Below are 18,834 nucleotides of genomic sequence, written 5' to 3' on the forward strand. Positions count from 1 at the left end.
TAGTCCCACTGAAAATGCCACCCCACCGGCCAGCAAAGCCCTCCAAATTGGTCCCCTGTTTGGTATTCAAGAGTCAACATATGGTGAGTTAACAAAAACAGAAAATGTCATTGATACTCTACAGGTCAGGCAGCTTCTATGGAAAGAGCAAGATCATTCATTGGAATCACTTTCAGAAATCCTTTTCAGATTTCCTCTGTCATTTTTATTAATTTTCATTTGCTAAGTTGATTCTCTGCAAATCTCTAGATAAAATCAGAGACGTTTTGTTTTCCACTAATTTATTTATTAAGTATTTATTTGACAGGCTTCTTCTCTGTTTCTGACCAAGATAGTGGTTTGCAACACCAAGCTCAAGTGGAATTCACAGCAGGTTGAGATACAGGGCATCAGGAGAAAAGGACAACAGCATATACCTGATGTCCACAGTTAATGTGTCAGAAATGAGCTTTGTATAAGGACTGCAAAAAAGCACTAAAATTATGCGTAATAACAATTGGAGGGTAATGTCTTCAAGGGATCCGTGCCAAACATGTTCAATGAATAAATCAAACCAAGGACCAAAGAATATAATCACTGAGTTGATTACACAAATCAGCCAAATCAAGCTATTTATCCCCCACTCCCATCATTTTAGAATGATTTGGAGAGCAATCATATTGCTGGTTTGATGATCTAGTCATCACGCCCATTCTTGGCTTGAAAATAACTCTCTGAATATTAGATGCCAAGGCACTGAGCCACATATAGAATAGGGTGGAACGCCTTTGGGGCCACATTCGGGATGATCTTTAGAGTTACTACCATTCTTTGATGTCTTCCAGCATGGTTTCTATTTGCTTGTCTATGAAGCAGAGCCCCTCAAAATGGAAATCACACCCATGTACCAAGAACATCAACAGTTTGCTGGAACCACTTAAAAATCTAAACTGAATTATCCACATTAACTCTCTCCAAAGTTGGTAGAAACAATAGCGTATCTCAACTGTCTATGGATAAAATTAATGCAACTATTCACTTTAATTCTTTTGGAATTGTTTCTTATGTTAGTTCTGGTTGTTAAGTGTTCCCGCCCTGCTCATTTCGACCTCCTACTCAAGATCAGCAAACCTAACTGTTCTGGTTAGGACTACTGTTTCTGCCTGTTCTGACCCCACTGAACTCATGTCCGCATATCTTGACACCATTTAATCCCCCGTGGTTCAGTCCCTTCCCACCTACATTCGCAACACTTCACGTGTTCTCAGTTTCCTCAACAACTTCAAATTCCCAGGTCCTGACTGCCTCATTTTCACCAGTCCCTATACATCTATATCCCCCATCAAGAAGGCCTTAAAGCTCTGTACTTTCTTTACAACAGACCTGACCATTTCCTCTCCAACACCCTCCTCTATCTGGCAGAACTGGTCCTCACCCTCAACAATTTCTCTTTTGGCTCCTTCCACTTTACCAAACTCAGGTTGTAGCCATGGATCCCACTATGCCTGCCTTTACTTGGGCTATGTGGAACAGTCCATGTTGCAGGCCTTCCCTGTTATGTTCTCCAACCCCTTCTGTGTTCAATTAAGAACTGCATTGGTGCTGTTTCATGCACACATATTGAGCTTGTCAATTTCATCAACTTTTCTTCCAACTTCCCCTCTGCCCTTAAATTTACTTTAACCATATCTGGTACCTCTCTCCAATTTCTCGGTCTCTGTCTCCATCGCTGGAGACAAACTGGCAACTGCTATTTTTTAATATATAAAACCACCAATTCCAACAGTTATCTTGACTATACTTCCTTCCCCGCCATCTCTTGTAAAGATGCTATTCCCTTTTCTCAATTCCTTCACCTCTGTTGCATCTGTTCCCAAAATGAGGCTTTCCTTTTCAGGACATCAGAGATGCCATCCTCCTTCAAAGAACAGGATTTCCCTTCCTCCACCACTGATGCTCCCCTCACCCACATCTCCTCCATTTCTCAGAGATCCATGCTCACCCCATCTTCCCACTATCTTAACGGGATATAAGCTTATCCTCACCTAACACCCCATGAGCCATTGCATCCAATGGGACCCTACCACCAAACACATCTTTACTTCCACCCTACTCTCCCCTTTCCACAGGGAACACTTGCTTGTGATTCTCTTGTCCATGTGTGTCTCCCCACTAATCTCCCTCCTGGCACTTAACCCTGCAAACAGCAGAAGTGCTACACCTGTCCATTCACCTCCATTGAGGGCCCCAAAAAGTCCTTGCAGGTGAGGAAACATTTTGTCAGCAAATTTGTTGGGTCATCTACTGTATCCAGTGTTCCTGCTGCAGCCTCCTCTACATTGGTGAGGGGGAGGGAAAGGAGGATAGAATTTTGGGTGTTGCTTTGGATTTCCAGCATCTGCAGAATTTCTCACATTTATGATTTCAGATCCTATCCCCCTTCCCATTCTGACATGTCAGTCCATGGCCACAATGAGGCCATTCTCAGGTTGGAAGAGTAACACCTCATATTCTGTTTAGGTAGCCTCCAAACTGATGGTATGGACATTAATTTCTCCAGCTTCCAGTAAATTTGTTCCCCTCCCCATTGTCTCTTCTTCATTTCTTGTCTGGCCTCTTCCCTCTTCACTTCACCTGCCTATTACCCCCCCCCCCCCCGGTAATCCTCCCTCATCCCCTTTCTCCCATGATCTACTCTCCTCTCCTATCACATTCCTTCTTCTCTAGTCCTTTGCCTTTTCTACTTATCACCACACCTTCTTATTCTGGCATCTTCCCCTTCCTTTCCAGTCCTTAGGAATGTCTCGCCCGAAACATCTACTGTTTACTCTTTTCCATACATGCTACCTGACCTGCTGAGTTCCTCTAATATTTTGTGCACGTTGCTCTGGATTTACAGCACCTGAAGGATCTTATGTGTTTATGTGTTAAGAAGAGATCATTTTCTCAGAAGCTTTAGTAAGTCCCTTCTATTTTTCAGTTGAGACTGACCAAACACAAACTAATTAGCATCCGTAAAGACTTTTCCACTGTGCTGATAATAGAAGAGGAAATTGGCATGGTTAATACAAAATCCCAACTGAATCTAAGATGCAACTGCTTTTAATAGGATTCAGAGACTTGAAAACCCTGCTCAGAGTGGGCAGTGAGTGTGTGTGTGTGTGTGTGTGTGTGTGTGTGTGTGTTTGAATTTTAAATAAGTCCATCCTGGGGAATGAAGCGTGTTTTTTTCCAGGCACCCAAGTCTGGTAATAACACAATTTATTTCAGAATAAAACTCATGTAATTCTAAATAATGGACTTCAATTCCAACATTGGATGAATATGTCTTCTTTCATTTCCCCTCTAACAACAGAATTCCTTTATCATGGTCAATCATTTCCTTTTCAGCTCTCTCCAAAACGTCAGTAATGCAATGGAAAGAGTCACCAGTAGTGCCATCAAACAGCAATTACTCACGAATAACATGCTCAACTTCAGACATTGCCAAAGCTACTTGGTTCCAAACCTTATCATAGTCTTAATCCACATATGAATACAAGGGCTGATTGCAAGAGCAGCTCCGCTCAATATAAAGGTAGCATTCAACCCAGCATTGCGTCAGAGATCCCAAGCAAAACAGAAATTAATAGGATTTAATGAAACCCTTTTCATGGCTGAAACTGCACTCGGCATAGTAGTGAAATAACTACAAACGTTGCCAACTAATTATCACAACACCAAAACTTCAATGCAGGACATCCTTGAACAAATCCCACATCGATAATCGAAACTAAAGCAGCTATGGATGACCAAACCAACACCAGTTGATATGTGAATGTTCATTCCCTCCACCGTGAGGAGATGAGCAGCATATCTGTTCGATTATGATTCCAGTGTGCAATTCCATTTGCGTTAAGAGGAAGGGGATCAGTACCATGGTGGCTGTGGTGTTAAATCAAGCAATCCAGATTAATTGAGTTATTGTGGCAATGATTCAAACAATGCAAATTTCAATTGCACCATTACACCAAATAAAGTTAGGGATAAAAACATTAATGAAGCTGAGAGATGATTAAAAATCACTAACTACGTGACCAAGTATAAGAATGACTGCAAGTGCAAGATGATTGGGAAATCAAGCAGAAGGTGTACGTTAAACATTACATTACAAAAAACAAAACACAGGACAACGTATTGACCCCAACAATAAAACAACAGTGCAGAACACTCCCTCAAGCTTTAGCAGTACATATAAGATTTTAAGAAGTCAATTTTGTTTGTGTATATTCATGCCATAAGAAATTGCCCTGAAGAATTTGTGTATGTCACACTGTACCACTTATCTCAGCAGTTTTCATTTCATCAGAGATTTCTATGAATTGCGTTATTCCACTTCCCTATGATAGAAAAATGTGAGACATACAAGCTCACCAATATGCTGCTGGTGACATTGTTTGCCCATTGTGTCAGCTACTACCTTTCTCTGCAGCCAGGATATACAGCTTGCACACATACAAATGAAAGCACAATACCAATCAAAATGGAAATATGGAACGAATTGTGAGTAATGCAGAGCTGATGCAACACAGACAAACTGTTGGAGGAACTCAGCAGGTCAGGCAACACCGATGGAAATGAATAAACAGTCAACGTTTCAGGCTGAGAACCTTCTTCAGGATGGAGATGACGTAAAGATTTTTACTCCTCATATATGTGAAGGATGTAAGAAATAAAGCCAATCCAATTCAATTCAATTCGAAAGGAAAGGGGAAGATGCCAGAATAAAAAGGAGGGGAAGTGGAAGGAGACTAGCTAAAAGGTGATTGGTGAAGCCAGGTGGATTGGAAAATAAAGGGCCAGAGAAGAAGGAATCTGATAGATGAGGAGAGTGGACCATAGGAAATAGGGAAGGAGGATGGCATACGGGGGCGGGGGGTGGGGGGAATGGTTAGTAATAGGCAGGTGAGAAAAGGTAAGAGGCAAGAGTGGGGATAGAGGAAGATGGGAGGGGGAGGGAATTTTTTTAATGGAAGGATAAATTGGGTTGGAAGCTACCCAGTTGGAATACAAGGTATTGCTCCTTCACCCTAAGGGTGGGCTCATCTTGGCACAAGACGAGGCCATAGACTGGCATGTGGGAAGGGGAATTGGAATTAAAACATTTGGCACTGGGAAGTTCTGCTTTTGGCAGATGGAGTGGAGGTGCTTAATGAAGCAGTCTCCCAACTTATGACAGATTTCACCAATATAGAGAATGCCACATTGAAAGCAACAGACACCAGATGGCTCCAGCAGATTCACAGGTGAAGAGTCGCCTCAACTTGAAGGACTGTTTGGGGCCCAGAGCGGAGGTGAGGGAGGAATAGGCAGGTGTAGCGCTTTGGCCACTTGCAGGGATATGTGTTCGGAGGGAGGTTAGTGGGGAGGGACGAATGGACATGGGAATCATGGAGGGAGTGATCCCTGCAGAAAGAAGAGTGAAGGGGGAGGTAAAGTTATGTTTTGTGGTAAGACTAAAGTGCTTTTGGAGATGACAGAAATTGCGGATGATGCTGTGTTGGATGCAAAGGCTATTGTCCACTCTCCTCTCCTATCAGGTTCCTTCTTCTCCAGCCTTTTAGCTTTCGAACTCATCTGATTCCAGCTATCCTCCTTCCCCCCCCCCCACCGCCTTTTTATTCTAGCATATTCCCACTTCCTTTTTGGTCCTGAAGAAGGGTCTTGGCCCTAAACATCGACTGCTTATTTGTTTACATAGATACTGCCTGACCTGCCGAGTTCCTCCAGCATTTTGTGTGTGTTGCTTTGGATTTCCAGCATCTGCAGAATCTCTCATATTTAACGATAGTGCAAAGCTGATATTCTCATTGTCTAACTTTGCCAGGCAAGACTGAAAAATAATAAAATTTTGGATAAATAGCCCTGCAGATAAAGATATAAATGAATAACTCTTTCCACTCCATATTCAAAAATATTAGCGACAAACACTTCAAGAAATATTCTCCGTGACCAGTAAAAAAAAGAACAGAGTGATGTCGCAAAACAAGCAGGGCAAAACCTCATAAGTGAATATCTCCACATTATCCCTGAAACATCACCTTTTGTTAAATACTGCCAATATGGCTTTCAATCCATAAAATTAAGGTTCTATAAATCTTAATAATTTTCATTGAAATGGACTTTCATCTATTTCTCCCTGAAAACTCCAGTGAATTACATCAATTGGATAAGCCTCTCATCTCACTTGGCTCAGCCAATTCCTACAGGAATTTTGACTTTATCTTAACCTATGACCTAACTTCTAAATGCCTAAATTTTCGTATTTGTTTAGATGAGCATTGAGAGTGATCTGTGTGTTTAAAAAAATGATTCAAAGAATAATTTTTACAAAGTTTTCTGCTCTTAAGAAATTAGAATGAAACAGGAAAAGTTAAATCCTTTAAAGTTAAATCAGTTTTCATTGGATTTCAAAAAAAAAGAAAAAAGGCACGTAAAAATGAAATGACAACTACAATGATTTGCAGATGCTGTTTTAAAGGAATATCAAAGTTTTGCAAATTCTGATTTTTTTTAATTAAGAAAAATCTTTGAAGTTCAAGAACAGAATGAGATCAAGTTTGGATAGATCTGAGAGCAACCAGTGTAAAGTTGACTGATTCTTGTACAAATGGCTTGGAGTCTAACACAAGTGATGTGGGAATCATCTATCATCACATGTTGATTTCCTGCAACCAACTATGTTACTTGAAGGTATTCTTAACACACTTTTACATCTTGCAGAAATACCAAGGTTCTCTCAAGATAAAGCAGTGCCAAATTTGACCCTGAACATTGGCTGGAGAGCACAAGGCCTCATTATCATGTGCGACTCGATGCAAGCTTTTATCTTTGAAAGGTTATTCACTGATCTCTGTTTTTTGGCATAAAGAGCACTGCTTTCCAGAAAACAAGAAATATAATAAGCTTTTTATCTGAGTACCAACCCAACAGAACATAGGAAAATGTAAAACTTGTGGTAAATATTGAACTACATTCTACACAGACCTCTAATGTCTGGAATATTCTCCCTCTACATGGTGGGAGTTTCCACCAGGTGCTTTGGTTTCCTTCCATGTCCTAAGATATGCATTAATAAATTATCGCTCAGTACAGATAAATGGCAAAAACAACTAAAGAAGAGTTGATAGGCGTGCAAGATCTGTGTGGAAATAAGCACGAGTATAGGACTAATGTGATTTCTTGACTAGAAGCTAAGATGAACCCAATGGAAGAAATAGCCTCTTTTAATGGTGTTATAAGTACAGGATGTAAAAACAATAATTATTTTTTATTGGGGATCGGTCAAGATAATTATTTATTTTGACTGATTCCTAATTCAACAGTCAACTCTATTTAGGATTTGTGTCTCTCAGATATTTCACAATGAAGATTCAGAGAGCATTTGCTATTCTTTGACCATTCACAGAGTTCCATCTGCTCCTAAGCAGCTCTTCAATTTTATAATATTACATCATTTTATTAACTTGTAAATACTTTTGCTTCAAAATGCAACTGCATCAACATTTAAAGCACTTCCCTGAATTCCCTTTATTTTAATGGTCCAGTGATTGTTTACTTTAGCTTAATTAACAGGTCCATGAGAGAGTAATGAGAGGTTCATCAGACAAATTTGCTTAGTTTTCATGTATTGCTGTTGCTCTGTATAATTCCAGGCCACTTAGTTCTTGGGTTTCCTCAAGCATATGCTTTAGTTGTGGCTGCTTGATCTGTTAGTTCCTCAAAAACAACGGCTCCTGTTTCATCCACATAGGGTCACAGTAAACTCGCAGGCACATTACCATCACCAGCAACAACACAAGCTGGGAAAACCTGGCTCCCTACACTTCTAGAAACATCTCAAACTCAGACCTTTCCAAGAAATATAGATGAGGTATGAATTGGAAGCTGGGAATTTGATGACAGTGAAATCAGAATCAGTTTTATTATCAAGGATATATACTGTCACACAGAAATGTTAGAGCAACAGGTTCACCCATCACTGGCTCTAGTCTAAACAAGAGCTTTTATTCCTAAGTAACTGTAGTAATCAACAATCATTTAAGGTAACTTTTATACAAATTGGCATACTTGTTGATCATAGTCTACTGACTGATGCACCTCCCTTCCAGACTCACATCATAATCTTTATTCCCATTTAATTCTGTGTTCCACTATCCTTTTGAGTTATTTTTAATTGATATACATTGTCAATCCTTGCACTTTTTGTCCATAAATTTTTAATAAATTGCTGACCTCAGCGACAGCCAAGTTACTCAGTTTCTCTTTTTTTGTTAGAAAGAAACTCCATGCAATCACAAAATGTTTCTTCCACTCTTATATCCAAGCCCTTCTTGTTTGGTCCTAGTTTGCATAACATGGTGAGAACAGTCCACCAGATTAGCATCATTTAGCCATTTCCCCTGGAGTTAACCATGTGATTAGGGACATGAGCAAAACAGAATTATTTTCTGTGCTTAGGCATTATCCCAACCTAGCAGACCCAAATGAATCTGATCCCGAACCAAATAAAAATGTTAGGGGCTAGCTCAGAGAATCACAGCAGAAATATCAGTAATCCTATAATGATGCCCTGGTGTTACATCCGTTGTTTAAAAAAGAAGTGGGATAAAGCCATCAACTACAAGCCAGTCAAGACAGCAAGATTGTATAATATTAAATAGTATTGAACAAAAAAAAATCTATAAAAAAGAAAATGAGGTTGCAACTGAATTCTTTAATAAAGTGAGTAGGCAGTGTAGCCAATGGGTTGAAATACTCAGTTCAGCCTACAAACAAAATATCGCAGCTCCAGAAAGTCCAGGTTTAATCTTTACCCCAGACACTCGCCTTGTGGAGCCTGCATATTCTCTCCAAAACTCTGTGTTATTCTGGTTTTCCCAAATTCCCAGATTGCCCCTCAGTGACAAAAAGGGCATGTGCAAGAGAGAATAGGTCATAGGGTCATAGAGAGGTGACAGGTAATGAGATTGATGGGATAATTCTGCTAGGAGCTCTAATGACACGATGGGCTAAATGGCCTCCTGTGCCAAATAACTCACTTAGTTCTCAGCTCTGCTATATTTTGCTTTTGGGAATTAAACTACTACATTCAAACTTTAATAAGTTACAAAAATAAAGTTAAATAATTAACCTCCTCATCTTCATGTCAGAGGTTGCCATTAAAAATGGAAGTGTATTCTGATCCAATGCCAGATCCATCCTGCGTTGGCTCACAGCGGCAGATTTCCCAGCCAATTCCTGCAGCATGATTTGCTGTGCTGGAGAGAAGCACCAGAAGTGCTGACATCCATCATTCAGCCCACCCTAGATCTGTACCAAGCTTATCCATAAGTGGCTGCAAACAAGCAACATCTCCTCCCCCAACTACCCCAAAATAGAACCATTGGCCATACCATGTGCCCATAAGATACAGCGGCAGAATTCGGCCATTTGGCCCATCGAGTCTGCTCCGCCATTTCATTGTGGCTGATCTAATTTTTCCTCTCTGGCCCAAAATCATGCCCTGACCAATCAAGAATCTATTAATCTCGGCCTTAAATATATATAAAGGCCTGGCCTCCACAGCTGCCTGTGGTAAAGAATTCCACAGATTCACCACTCTCCTTATCTCCATTCTAAGAGGACACCCCTCTATTCTGAGTCTGTGTCCTCTGGTCTTAGACTTTCTCACCGTAGGAAACATCCTCTCCACATCCACTCATCAAGGCATTTCACTTTTCAATAGGTTTCGATGAAGTTACCCCTCATTCTTCTGAACTCTAGTGAATATAGGTCCAGAGCCATCAAAAGCTCTTCATATGACAAGCCAGTCAATCCTGGAGTCATTTTCCTGAACCTCATGTGAACCTTCTCCTGAGTCAGCACATCCTTTTTTCGATAAGAGGCCCAAAACTATTCACAATACTCCCCAAGTGAGGTTCACCAGTGCTTTATAAAGTCTCAACATTACGTCCTTGCTTTTAAATTCTACTCCTCTTAAAATTAATGCTAACATTGCGTTTACCTTCCTCACCATGAACTCAACCCACAAATTAAGCTTTAGTGAATCCTGCACGAGGACTGCCAAGTCCTTTTGCACCTCAGTATTTTTTTGTATTTTCTCTCCATTTAGAAAATATTCAACCCTTTCATTTCTTCTACGAAACTGCATGACCATACACTTCCCAACACTGTATACCATCTGTCGCTTCTTTGCCCATTCTCCTTATCTGTCTAGGTCCTTCTGTAGCCTCAATACTTCCTCAAAACTACATGCACCTCCACCTATCTTCATATCATCTGCAAGCTTTGCAACAAAGCCATCAATTCCATCATCCAAATCATTGACATATGACATAAAAAGAATCAGTACCAATAGAGACCCCTGTGGAACACTACTAGTCACTGGCAGCCAACCAGAAAAGGCTCCCTTTATTGTCATTCTTTACCTCCTGCCAATGAGCCATTGCTTTATCATGCTAGCCATGCTAGAATCTTTCTTGTAATACCATGGGCTTTTGGGGTACTTGTTAAGTAACTTTGTGTATGGCTCCTTGTAAAAGACCTTCTGAAAACCCCAGCACACAATATCAACCAATTCTCCTTTGTCTATTCTGCTTGTTATTTCTTCAAAGAATGCCAACAAATTTGTCCGGCAAGATTTCCACTTGAGGAATCCATGCTGACTACAGCCTATTTTATCATGTGCCTCCAAGTACCCTGAAACCACATCCATTACAATTGACTCCAACATCTTCTCAAACATCAAGGTCATACTAACTGACCTATAATTTTCTTTCTTCTGCCTCTCTCCCTTCTTGAAGAGTGAAGTGACATGTAATTTTCCAGTCTTCCAGAATCTAGTGATTCTTGAAAGATCATTACTAATGCCTTCACCATCTCTTCAGCCACCTTTTTCAGAACTTTGGGGTGTACACCATCTAGTCCAGGTCTCATCTACCTTCAAACCTTGCAGTTCCCCAAGAACCTTCTCTCTAGTTATGGTAACTTCACAAACTTCATGACCTCTGACACTTGGAACTTCCACCATACTGCTAGTGTCTTCCACAGTGAAGGCCGATGCAAACTATTACTTAGTTCATCCAACATTTCCTTGTCCCTATTACTACCTCTCCAGTATCATTTTCCAGTAGTTCGATATCCACTCTCATCCCTCTTTTACACTTTATGTATCTGAAGAAACTTTCGGTATCCTTTTTAACATTATTGGCTAGCTGACTTTCGTATTCCATCTTTACCTTCTTAATGACTTTTTTAGTTGCCTTCTGTTGGTTTTTACAATCTTCCCAATCATCTAACTTCCCACTAATTTTTGCTCTATTATATGCCCACTCTTTGGCTTTTATGTTGGCTTTGACTTCTCTTGCTAGCCACAGTTGTGTCATTTGTGTCATGGTTGGGATGTATATATCTTGTGCCTTCTGAATTGCTTCCAGAAATTTCAGTCATTGCTGCTCTGCCATCATCCCTGTCAGTGTTCTTTTCCATTCAATTCTGCCTCACCCCTCTCTCATGCCTCTGTAATTCCCTTTACTATATCTGATTTTAACTTCTCCTTCTCAAATTTCAAGGTGAATTCAATTATATTATGATCACTTGTCCCTAAGGGTTCTTTTATCCTAAGTTCTCATTGCAATCCAGAATAGCTGATCCCCTAGTGAGCTCAACCATGAGCTGCTCTAAAAAGCCGCTTCATGGGCACTCCAGGTACTCTCCCTCCTGGAATCCAGCACCTGATTTTCCCAACCTACCTACATACTTAAATCCCCTGTGACTATTGTAACATTGCCCTTTAGGCATGCATTTTCTATCTCCCATTGTAATTTGTAGACCATATCCCTACTACTGTTTGGGGACCTGTACACAACTCCATTCGAGTTCTTTTTACATTTGCAGTTCTTAGCTCTATCCAGAATGATTCAACACCTTCTGACCCAATGCCATCTCTTTATAATGATAGGATTTCTTTTTTTTTACCAAAACATCACCCTCTCTGCCTTTTTACCTGTCCTTTTGATACAATATGTATCCTTGGACATTAAGCTCCCAGCTATGATCTTCTTTCAGAAATGATACAGTGACGTCTACGATATCATACCTGCCAATCTGCAACTGTGCTGCAAGATCGTCTACCTTAGTCCGTATGCTGCATGCACTGACATATAACGCCTTCAGTCCTGTATTCACCCTTTTCAATTTTGCCCACTTTTTACATTGCAACTCATCCTGTTGATTGCAATTTTGCCTTATCAACAGCCCCTCCTCACTACACATTTTCTCTGTTGGTAAACCTGCTACCTCATCTTCAGCACTACCATCTGTCTTTCTTACGATCCTTCTTGAATTGAAATATACACAGCACAGGATACTAGTCACGCCATGTTCAACCTTTTGACTCCTAACTTTGTCTGAGCTCTTACCAACATCTGCCTCCACAACCTCTCCACTAACTGTTCTGGCACTCTGGTTCCCATCCTCCTGCAACTCTAGTTCAATTATGCCAGTAAATTATGAAATAAGTCCAGGACCAGCCTGTTGGCTCAGGGTGTCTGACCTTCCAAGGGAGGAGTTGTAAAGTTTCTGCCTGTGGCCATCAAACTTTACAACTCCTCCCTTGGAGGGCCAGACACCCTGAGCCAATAGGCTGGTCCTGGACTTAATTCATAATTTTCTGGCATAATTTACATATTACTATTTAACTATTTATGGTTCTATTACTATGTATTATTTATGGTGCAACTGTAACGAAAACCAATTTCCCCCAGGATCAATAAAGTATGACTATGACTATGATTAGTTTAAACCCCACCATACAGCTTTAACAAACCTCCCCACTAGGATATTAATCCCCCTCCAGTTCAGATGCAAACCATCCTGTCTGTATAGGTCCCAAGTTCCCTGGAAGAGAGGCTAATGATCCAAAAATATAATGCCTTCCCTCCTACACCAACTCCTTAGCCACGTATTAAACTGTGTAATCTTCCTAGTTCCAGCCTCACTAGCTTGTGGTATGGGTAGCAATCCTGAGATTACAACCCTGGAGGTCCTGCCCTTTAACTTAGCACCTAACTCCCTGAACTCCCTATGCAGAACCTCATCACTCATCCTACCCATGTCATTGGTACCTACATGGACCACGACTTCTGGCTGTTCACCTTCCCACTTAAGAATGCTGAGGACTTGATCCCAGATATCCCAGACCCTGGCCTTCAGGAAGCAACATGGCATCCAGAAATCTCGTTCTCTCCCACAAGACCTACTGTCTTAACCCAATTTACCGTACTGTATTTTGTTTCTATAAACTTTCCAAGGGCATTTAATCAATTATCTTAATGCAGCCTTGTTGGCAAAGTGACAGGAACAACAGTAGCAGGGATATCAACTTGCCTAAGCTCACAAAACATGGGAAAATATAGCATTAATATAACATAAGTGGTTGTATAATATTGGTATAGTTGCAAGATACATCAGAAATAAAAGCAATTAGACCATTCAGCACCCCCTCAATGCTCTGCCACTTGAGTGACACATTCCTATGCTAACCCCAGGTCACTTGATTTTCTTATTATCTAAAAATCTATTCTTTGATTTTAGGTTTAGTGGAGATTTGGAGGAGGTTGTGGTTGGTTTTGGTAGAGTAGATTGTATAAGTGTAAGGTGAATGGAAGGAAAGCCAGGAACCAAACAAGTATTATCTTGTCTTTACATAGCAAGTTGTGACCTGCATTGCACTGCCAGAAAGAATGCTAGAAGCAATTTCAATGGTAACATTCAGAAGCAAAATGGATAATTACTGAAGGAAAAGCACAAGGAAAGATTAATAGGATCAACTGAACAGCTCCATAAAGAACAATGGATCTAGTAGCCTACTCTTGTGTGATATAACTCCTTTAGAAGCTGCCTGACCTGCTAAGCGTTTCCAGTGTTTTCTGCATTTATTTCAGATTTCCTGTAGCTGTAGTTTTACTTTTAATTGTAACATCATCTGATTTCTGTTCCTCTTCTCCTGAAAAGGCTCTCATGCCACTTGAAAATGGAGGAGGTAGTTTATACACTCTGCTCTTAACTCCAGTGATGGAATTGGTCTTTTAGAGACCTCACTAAGACCAAGAAAGTAGAACATATCACTCCAGTTCTCAGATCACACCACTGGCTTCCTGGCCATCAGAGGATTGACTTTAAAAGACTACTGCTGGTATAAAAAGCACCGAATGGTCCAGGGCCAAAATACATATCTGATCCCTTGCTGCATTACAAACCTTCCTGAGCTCTCAGATTGTCTGAGGCAAGTCTGCTTACCATCCCCGGGGTCAAAATTAAAAACGGTGAAGCAGCTTTTAGTTACTATGCTCCACGTATCTGGAATAACCTTCCACAGGACCTGAAGTCTGCTCCAACTTTATGCTCTTTTAAATCAAGGGTTAAAACTTTTCTTTTCGCTGCAGCTTTTAATTAGAATCTCCTGCACTGTAACTTTTATTTCTTTATTTTTATGTGTAATTTTATTCTCTTTGTATTGTTTGAAATTTGATGTTTGATTTTTATATCTTGTTTTATGTAAAGCACTTTGCACTGCCTTATGTTTGAAAAGTGTTATACAAATAAACTTGCCTTGCCTTGCCTTATCTTTTTTAGATTACGTACATTGTTGGGCTATATACTGCTGCAGAGACAAGAGATGATGATATCATCCACAGCACTGTTGATCTGTTTGCTGACTTAGCTGTATTATTTAAATCACAGCACACAGAAATGGGTCCTTCAGCCCATATCAATCCTGACCATTTTTGCCCACTCATCCAGTATGCACACATTTGGACCATATCCCTGTACGCCATGTTTATTTGACTTCCTTACTTACTGCCTATTATGCCACTGGTGTTTAGGGCAGCAATGAAAGTGCTCCATGTCTGGCAGTGTTCAGGGCTTTCTTCATCATGTCAGTAGCTTCCCCTCGGTTTTCACTACTGTCAGTCATGCAAGTCCCGGGTGGAGACTCAGGAACACCGTCACACTCAGATGCAGAAGGATTCTTCATTATTGTTTCCATAACAAATTTCTTTGACCAATCGGGTTGTTAGGCCTGAGCTGAACCCCCAAACCTGGAGGACCGGTGGACCAAATGTTGTCTGGCCTCTAACCTTTAACCTGTTTGGCATGGGTGACTCTACTAAGAGCCAAAGCATAAAGCCCTGATCACTGTAGCGCTCTGGATCATTGAGGCAAGCAAGCCTCCAAACCCAACGACAAGGTTGTGGTCCTTTTGGTGGGTGTTTATTTGTGCATGCCTAAATGCCTCTTAAATGGAGTAATTACATCAGATTCCTAAAATTCTTACACCTTAGACCCCCTTTAAAATTCTTTCCTCTCATCTTAAATCTATGCCTTCTTGTTTTATATACTTCTACCTTTGGAAAAAGGCTACTATCTCCCTTTTTTATGCCGCTCATAATCTTATATGCTTCTATCATGTCACATCTCAGCCTCCCATAGTCCATGGAACAGAAGTCTATCCCACAAAGGCTCTTGCCATAAGCAAAGTCCAGGAAACATTCTGATGAATTTCCTCAAGTGTAACCACATCCTTCTTGTAGACTGGTGACCAGAACCACACACAGTATCAAGTGCAGACTAACCAGTGTTTTGTATAGTTGCAGCACAACCTCCCAACTTTTATATTCAAGGATCCTGGCAGATCTGAGGACTTACCTGTGTAGCTCATGTAATTAGTGAAAGGTGTGTCAAAATATTGCACTTCACCACACGTATCATTCACTGGATCTGGATCGCGACAGACTTTGCTCTTAAGAGTCGGTGCAGTGTCTTCACACAGGTCTCCAGTTTCCATCGATGGGACAGTCTCCCTACAAGGGTCATCACATGACTCTTTCTCACTCACTCCTTTGAAAACGTGATACAAGCCAAGAATATGGCCAAGCTCATGGATCATAGTGTTGGTGTGACCAGGTCTTCCATAGTAGGTTGGACTCAGAACAACCCCACCTGAAATCGAAATACAAATAGTATTAGGCCAGACTGGAAGATTCAACAATCACAGAATCACTGAACATGAACTCAAAGGTAGACAGAGGACAGAGTGATTTAAAGTTTTTTTAAAAAAAGATCTTTAAAAATTATTCGTCACACTCACTTCAAGACAGTAAAACGTACAATGTAATGCATCATTTACATCAACGACCAACACAGTCCGAGGATGTGCTGTATCGCCATGCTTCCAGCACCGACATAACATACTGACTGCAATCCATACATCCTTGGAATGCGGGAGGAAACCCGTGTACCCAGAGGAAACCCACATGGTCATGGGGAGAATGCACAAACTTCTTCTAGATACTGATTGGCATTATGCTACCCACAACGATAATGATCTTCATAAGTCAGGGCATGGAGTATAAAAGCTGGGAGATCACGGTGTGGTGGCACAGTACTCTGGTGAGGCTACACTTGGAGTATTGTGTTCAGTTTTGATCCCCGTGCTTTAGAAAATATGCATTAAGTACAAACTGCTGATTGGTGAAGGAGACAGAAGGCCATAGAAGAAAGAAAAGGGGGAAGGAGCATCAGAGGGAGGCAATGGGTGGGCAAGGACATAAGGTGAGAGAGGGAAAGGGGATGGAAAATGGGGAAGGGGGGGGGCATTACCAGAAGTCTAGGTTAAAGGCTACCCAGGTGGAATATAAGGTGTTGTTCCTTCAACCTCCCGCTTGGTGGTGCAATAATATCGGTGCCAGACTCTGGAGCGAAGATTCCCGAGTTTGAATCCAAGTCGGGTTGAGCGTGGAGCTAGCAACTCGGCCTCACAAAAACAAGAATAGCTTGCTACGGAAACACTGTCATGACGGTGCCCCAATAACTCCTCTGCCGAGTTAAGGGCTTTTCTTCTTCTTCTTCCTTGAACCTAAGCGTGACCTCATCATGACAGTGGAGAAGGCCATGGATAGACATATCAGAATGGGAATGGGAAGTGCAATTAAAATGGATGGCCACTGGGAGATTCTGGTGACACTTTACCCATGAGTCTGTTGGGGTCAGTTACTATGTCCGGTGCTCCCAGTGTGGCCTCTTGTATATCAGTGTGACTCGAGGTAGATTGGGAGGCCATTTCACCGAGCACCTGAGCACCAACCGCCAGAAAAAGCGGGATCTCCCAGTGGCCACCCATTTTAATTCCACTTCTCATTCCCATTCTGATATGTCTATTCATGGCCTCCTCCACAGTCATAATGAGGCCACATGTAGGTTGGAGGAACAACACCTTATATTCTATCTACGTAGCCTCCAGCCTGATGGCATGAACATTGATTTCTCGAACTTCCAGTAATGACTCCCCCCCCTTCACTGTTCCCCTTTTTCCTCTCTCACCTTATCTCCTTGCCCACCTATCACCTCCCTCTGGTGCTCCTCCCCACTTTCTTCCATGGCCTTCTGTCTCTTTCACCAATCAACTTCCCAGCTCTTTACTTTATCCTTCCCCTTCCAGGTTTCACCTGTCACCTGGTGTTTCCCTCTCCTCTCCCCCACCTTTTGAATCTACTACTCAGCTTCCTTTCTCCAGTTTTCTCAAAGGGTTTCAGCCCAAAATGTCAACTGTACTTTTTCCATAGATGCTGCCTGGCCTGCTGAGTTCCTCCAGCATCTTGTGTGTGTTGATTTGCTTTCCAGCAACTGCAGATTTTCTCTTGTTTGTGATTGGATTATTAAACTGGAAATAGTGCAGAAAACATTTACAATGATGATGACTTGAGTTATAAGGAAAGGTTGGACAGACTAGGGCTTTGTTCCCTTGAGTGTAGGAGATTGAGAGGTGTGGAAAATCATGAGTGACATTGATAGAGTGAATGCAGTCTGTTTTCCTCGGGGTTGGAAAATCAAGAACTAGAGGTCATAGCTTTAAGGTGAGAAGGGAGAGATTTACTAGGAACGTTGAGGGGTCACATATATTTATAGGCATCCATTAGACTCATGAGACCATGGATTTGTGCTTTAGAAGGTTTCCAGGGCACAGGCCTGGGCAAGGTTGTATGGAAAACCGGCAGTTGCCCATGCTGCAAGTCTCCCCTCTCCACGCCACTGATGTTGTCCAAGGGAAGGGCACTAGGGCCAATACAGCTTGGCACCGGTGTCATCGCAGAGCAATGTGTGGTTAAGTGTTTAATATACCTGTAGAAGTTCTGCCTCAGCTGAGGCTCGAACTAGCGACCTTCAGATCAGTAGACCAATGCCTTAACCACTCGGCCACGTGCCAACAGAACATACATTACAGAAAGGGTTGTAGCTATGTGAAATGAGCTGCTAGAGGAAATGGTTGAGGCACATACCAGAACAACTTTTAAAAGACTGTTGTAAAGGGACATGGATTGGAAAGGTTTTGAAGTTATCAACCAAATGCTAGCAAATAGGACTCACTTGGGGGGAGCATCTTGGTCAGCCTGAAAGGTCTGCTTCCATACCATTTAACTCTATGACAATGGCCAACATAGAGATATATTCTTATCTGGAAATGTGTTAATTTACATTTATGTTAACCTATGTTTATTATATTCTTGTAATGTATTGTGCTGCTGAAGCAAACGTTAATCTTCATGGCATGTGTAGTATACACTACGTATGCATCGCTGTGACAACAATAAACTTAAGTTCAACTTGACCTGAAATTCCAATTTACAAAAGGAAGAATGGTAAAAATGAAATACAGTTGCTTCAGTTTTATTACTTGATCAGATTTAATCTCTCCACTTCTGATCTTTGTATAAGGATTGGTGTATGTGTTCCCTTGTCTTACCCATTCTGAAG

The 18,834-nt window shown here is 41.3% G+C and overlaps 1 protein-coding gene across 1 annotated transcript in view; it reads right to left on the reverse strand.

Annotated features, from left to right (window-relative positions):
• Positions 1–18,834, reverse strand: part of pappa2 (pappalysin 2) — a 507,671-nt gene that overhangs the window by 222,131 nt on the left and 266,706 nt on the right. The window contains exon 4 of the mRNA XM_072274753.1: positions 15,730–16,023. Coding sequence (XP_072130854.1) covers positions 15,730–16,023 — 294 coding nt within the window. The remainder of the gene's footprint in view (positions 1–15,729; positions 16,024–18,834) is intronic.

The sequence above is a fragment of the Mobula birostris genome, chromosome 12, assembly GCF_030028105.1.
Source record: "Mobula birostris isolate sMobBir1 chromosome 12, sMobBir1.hap1, whole genome shotgun sequence".
NCBI classification, from domain to species: domain Eukaryota; kingdom Metazoa; phylum Chordata; class Chondrichthyes; order Myliobatiformes; family Myliobatidae; genus Mobula; species Mobula birostris.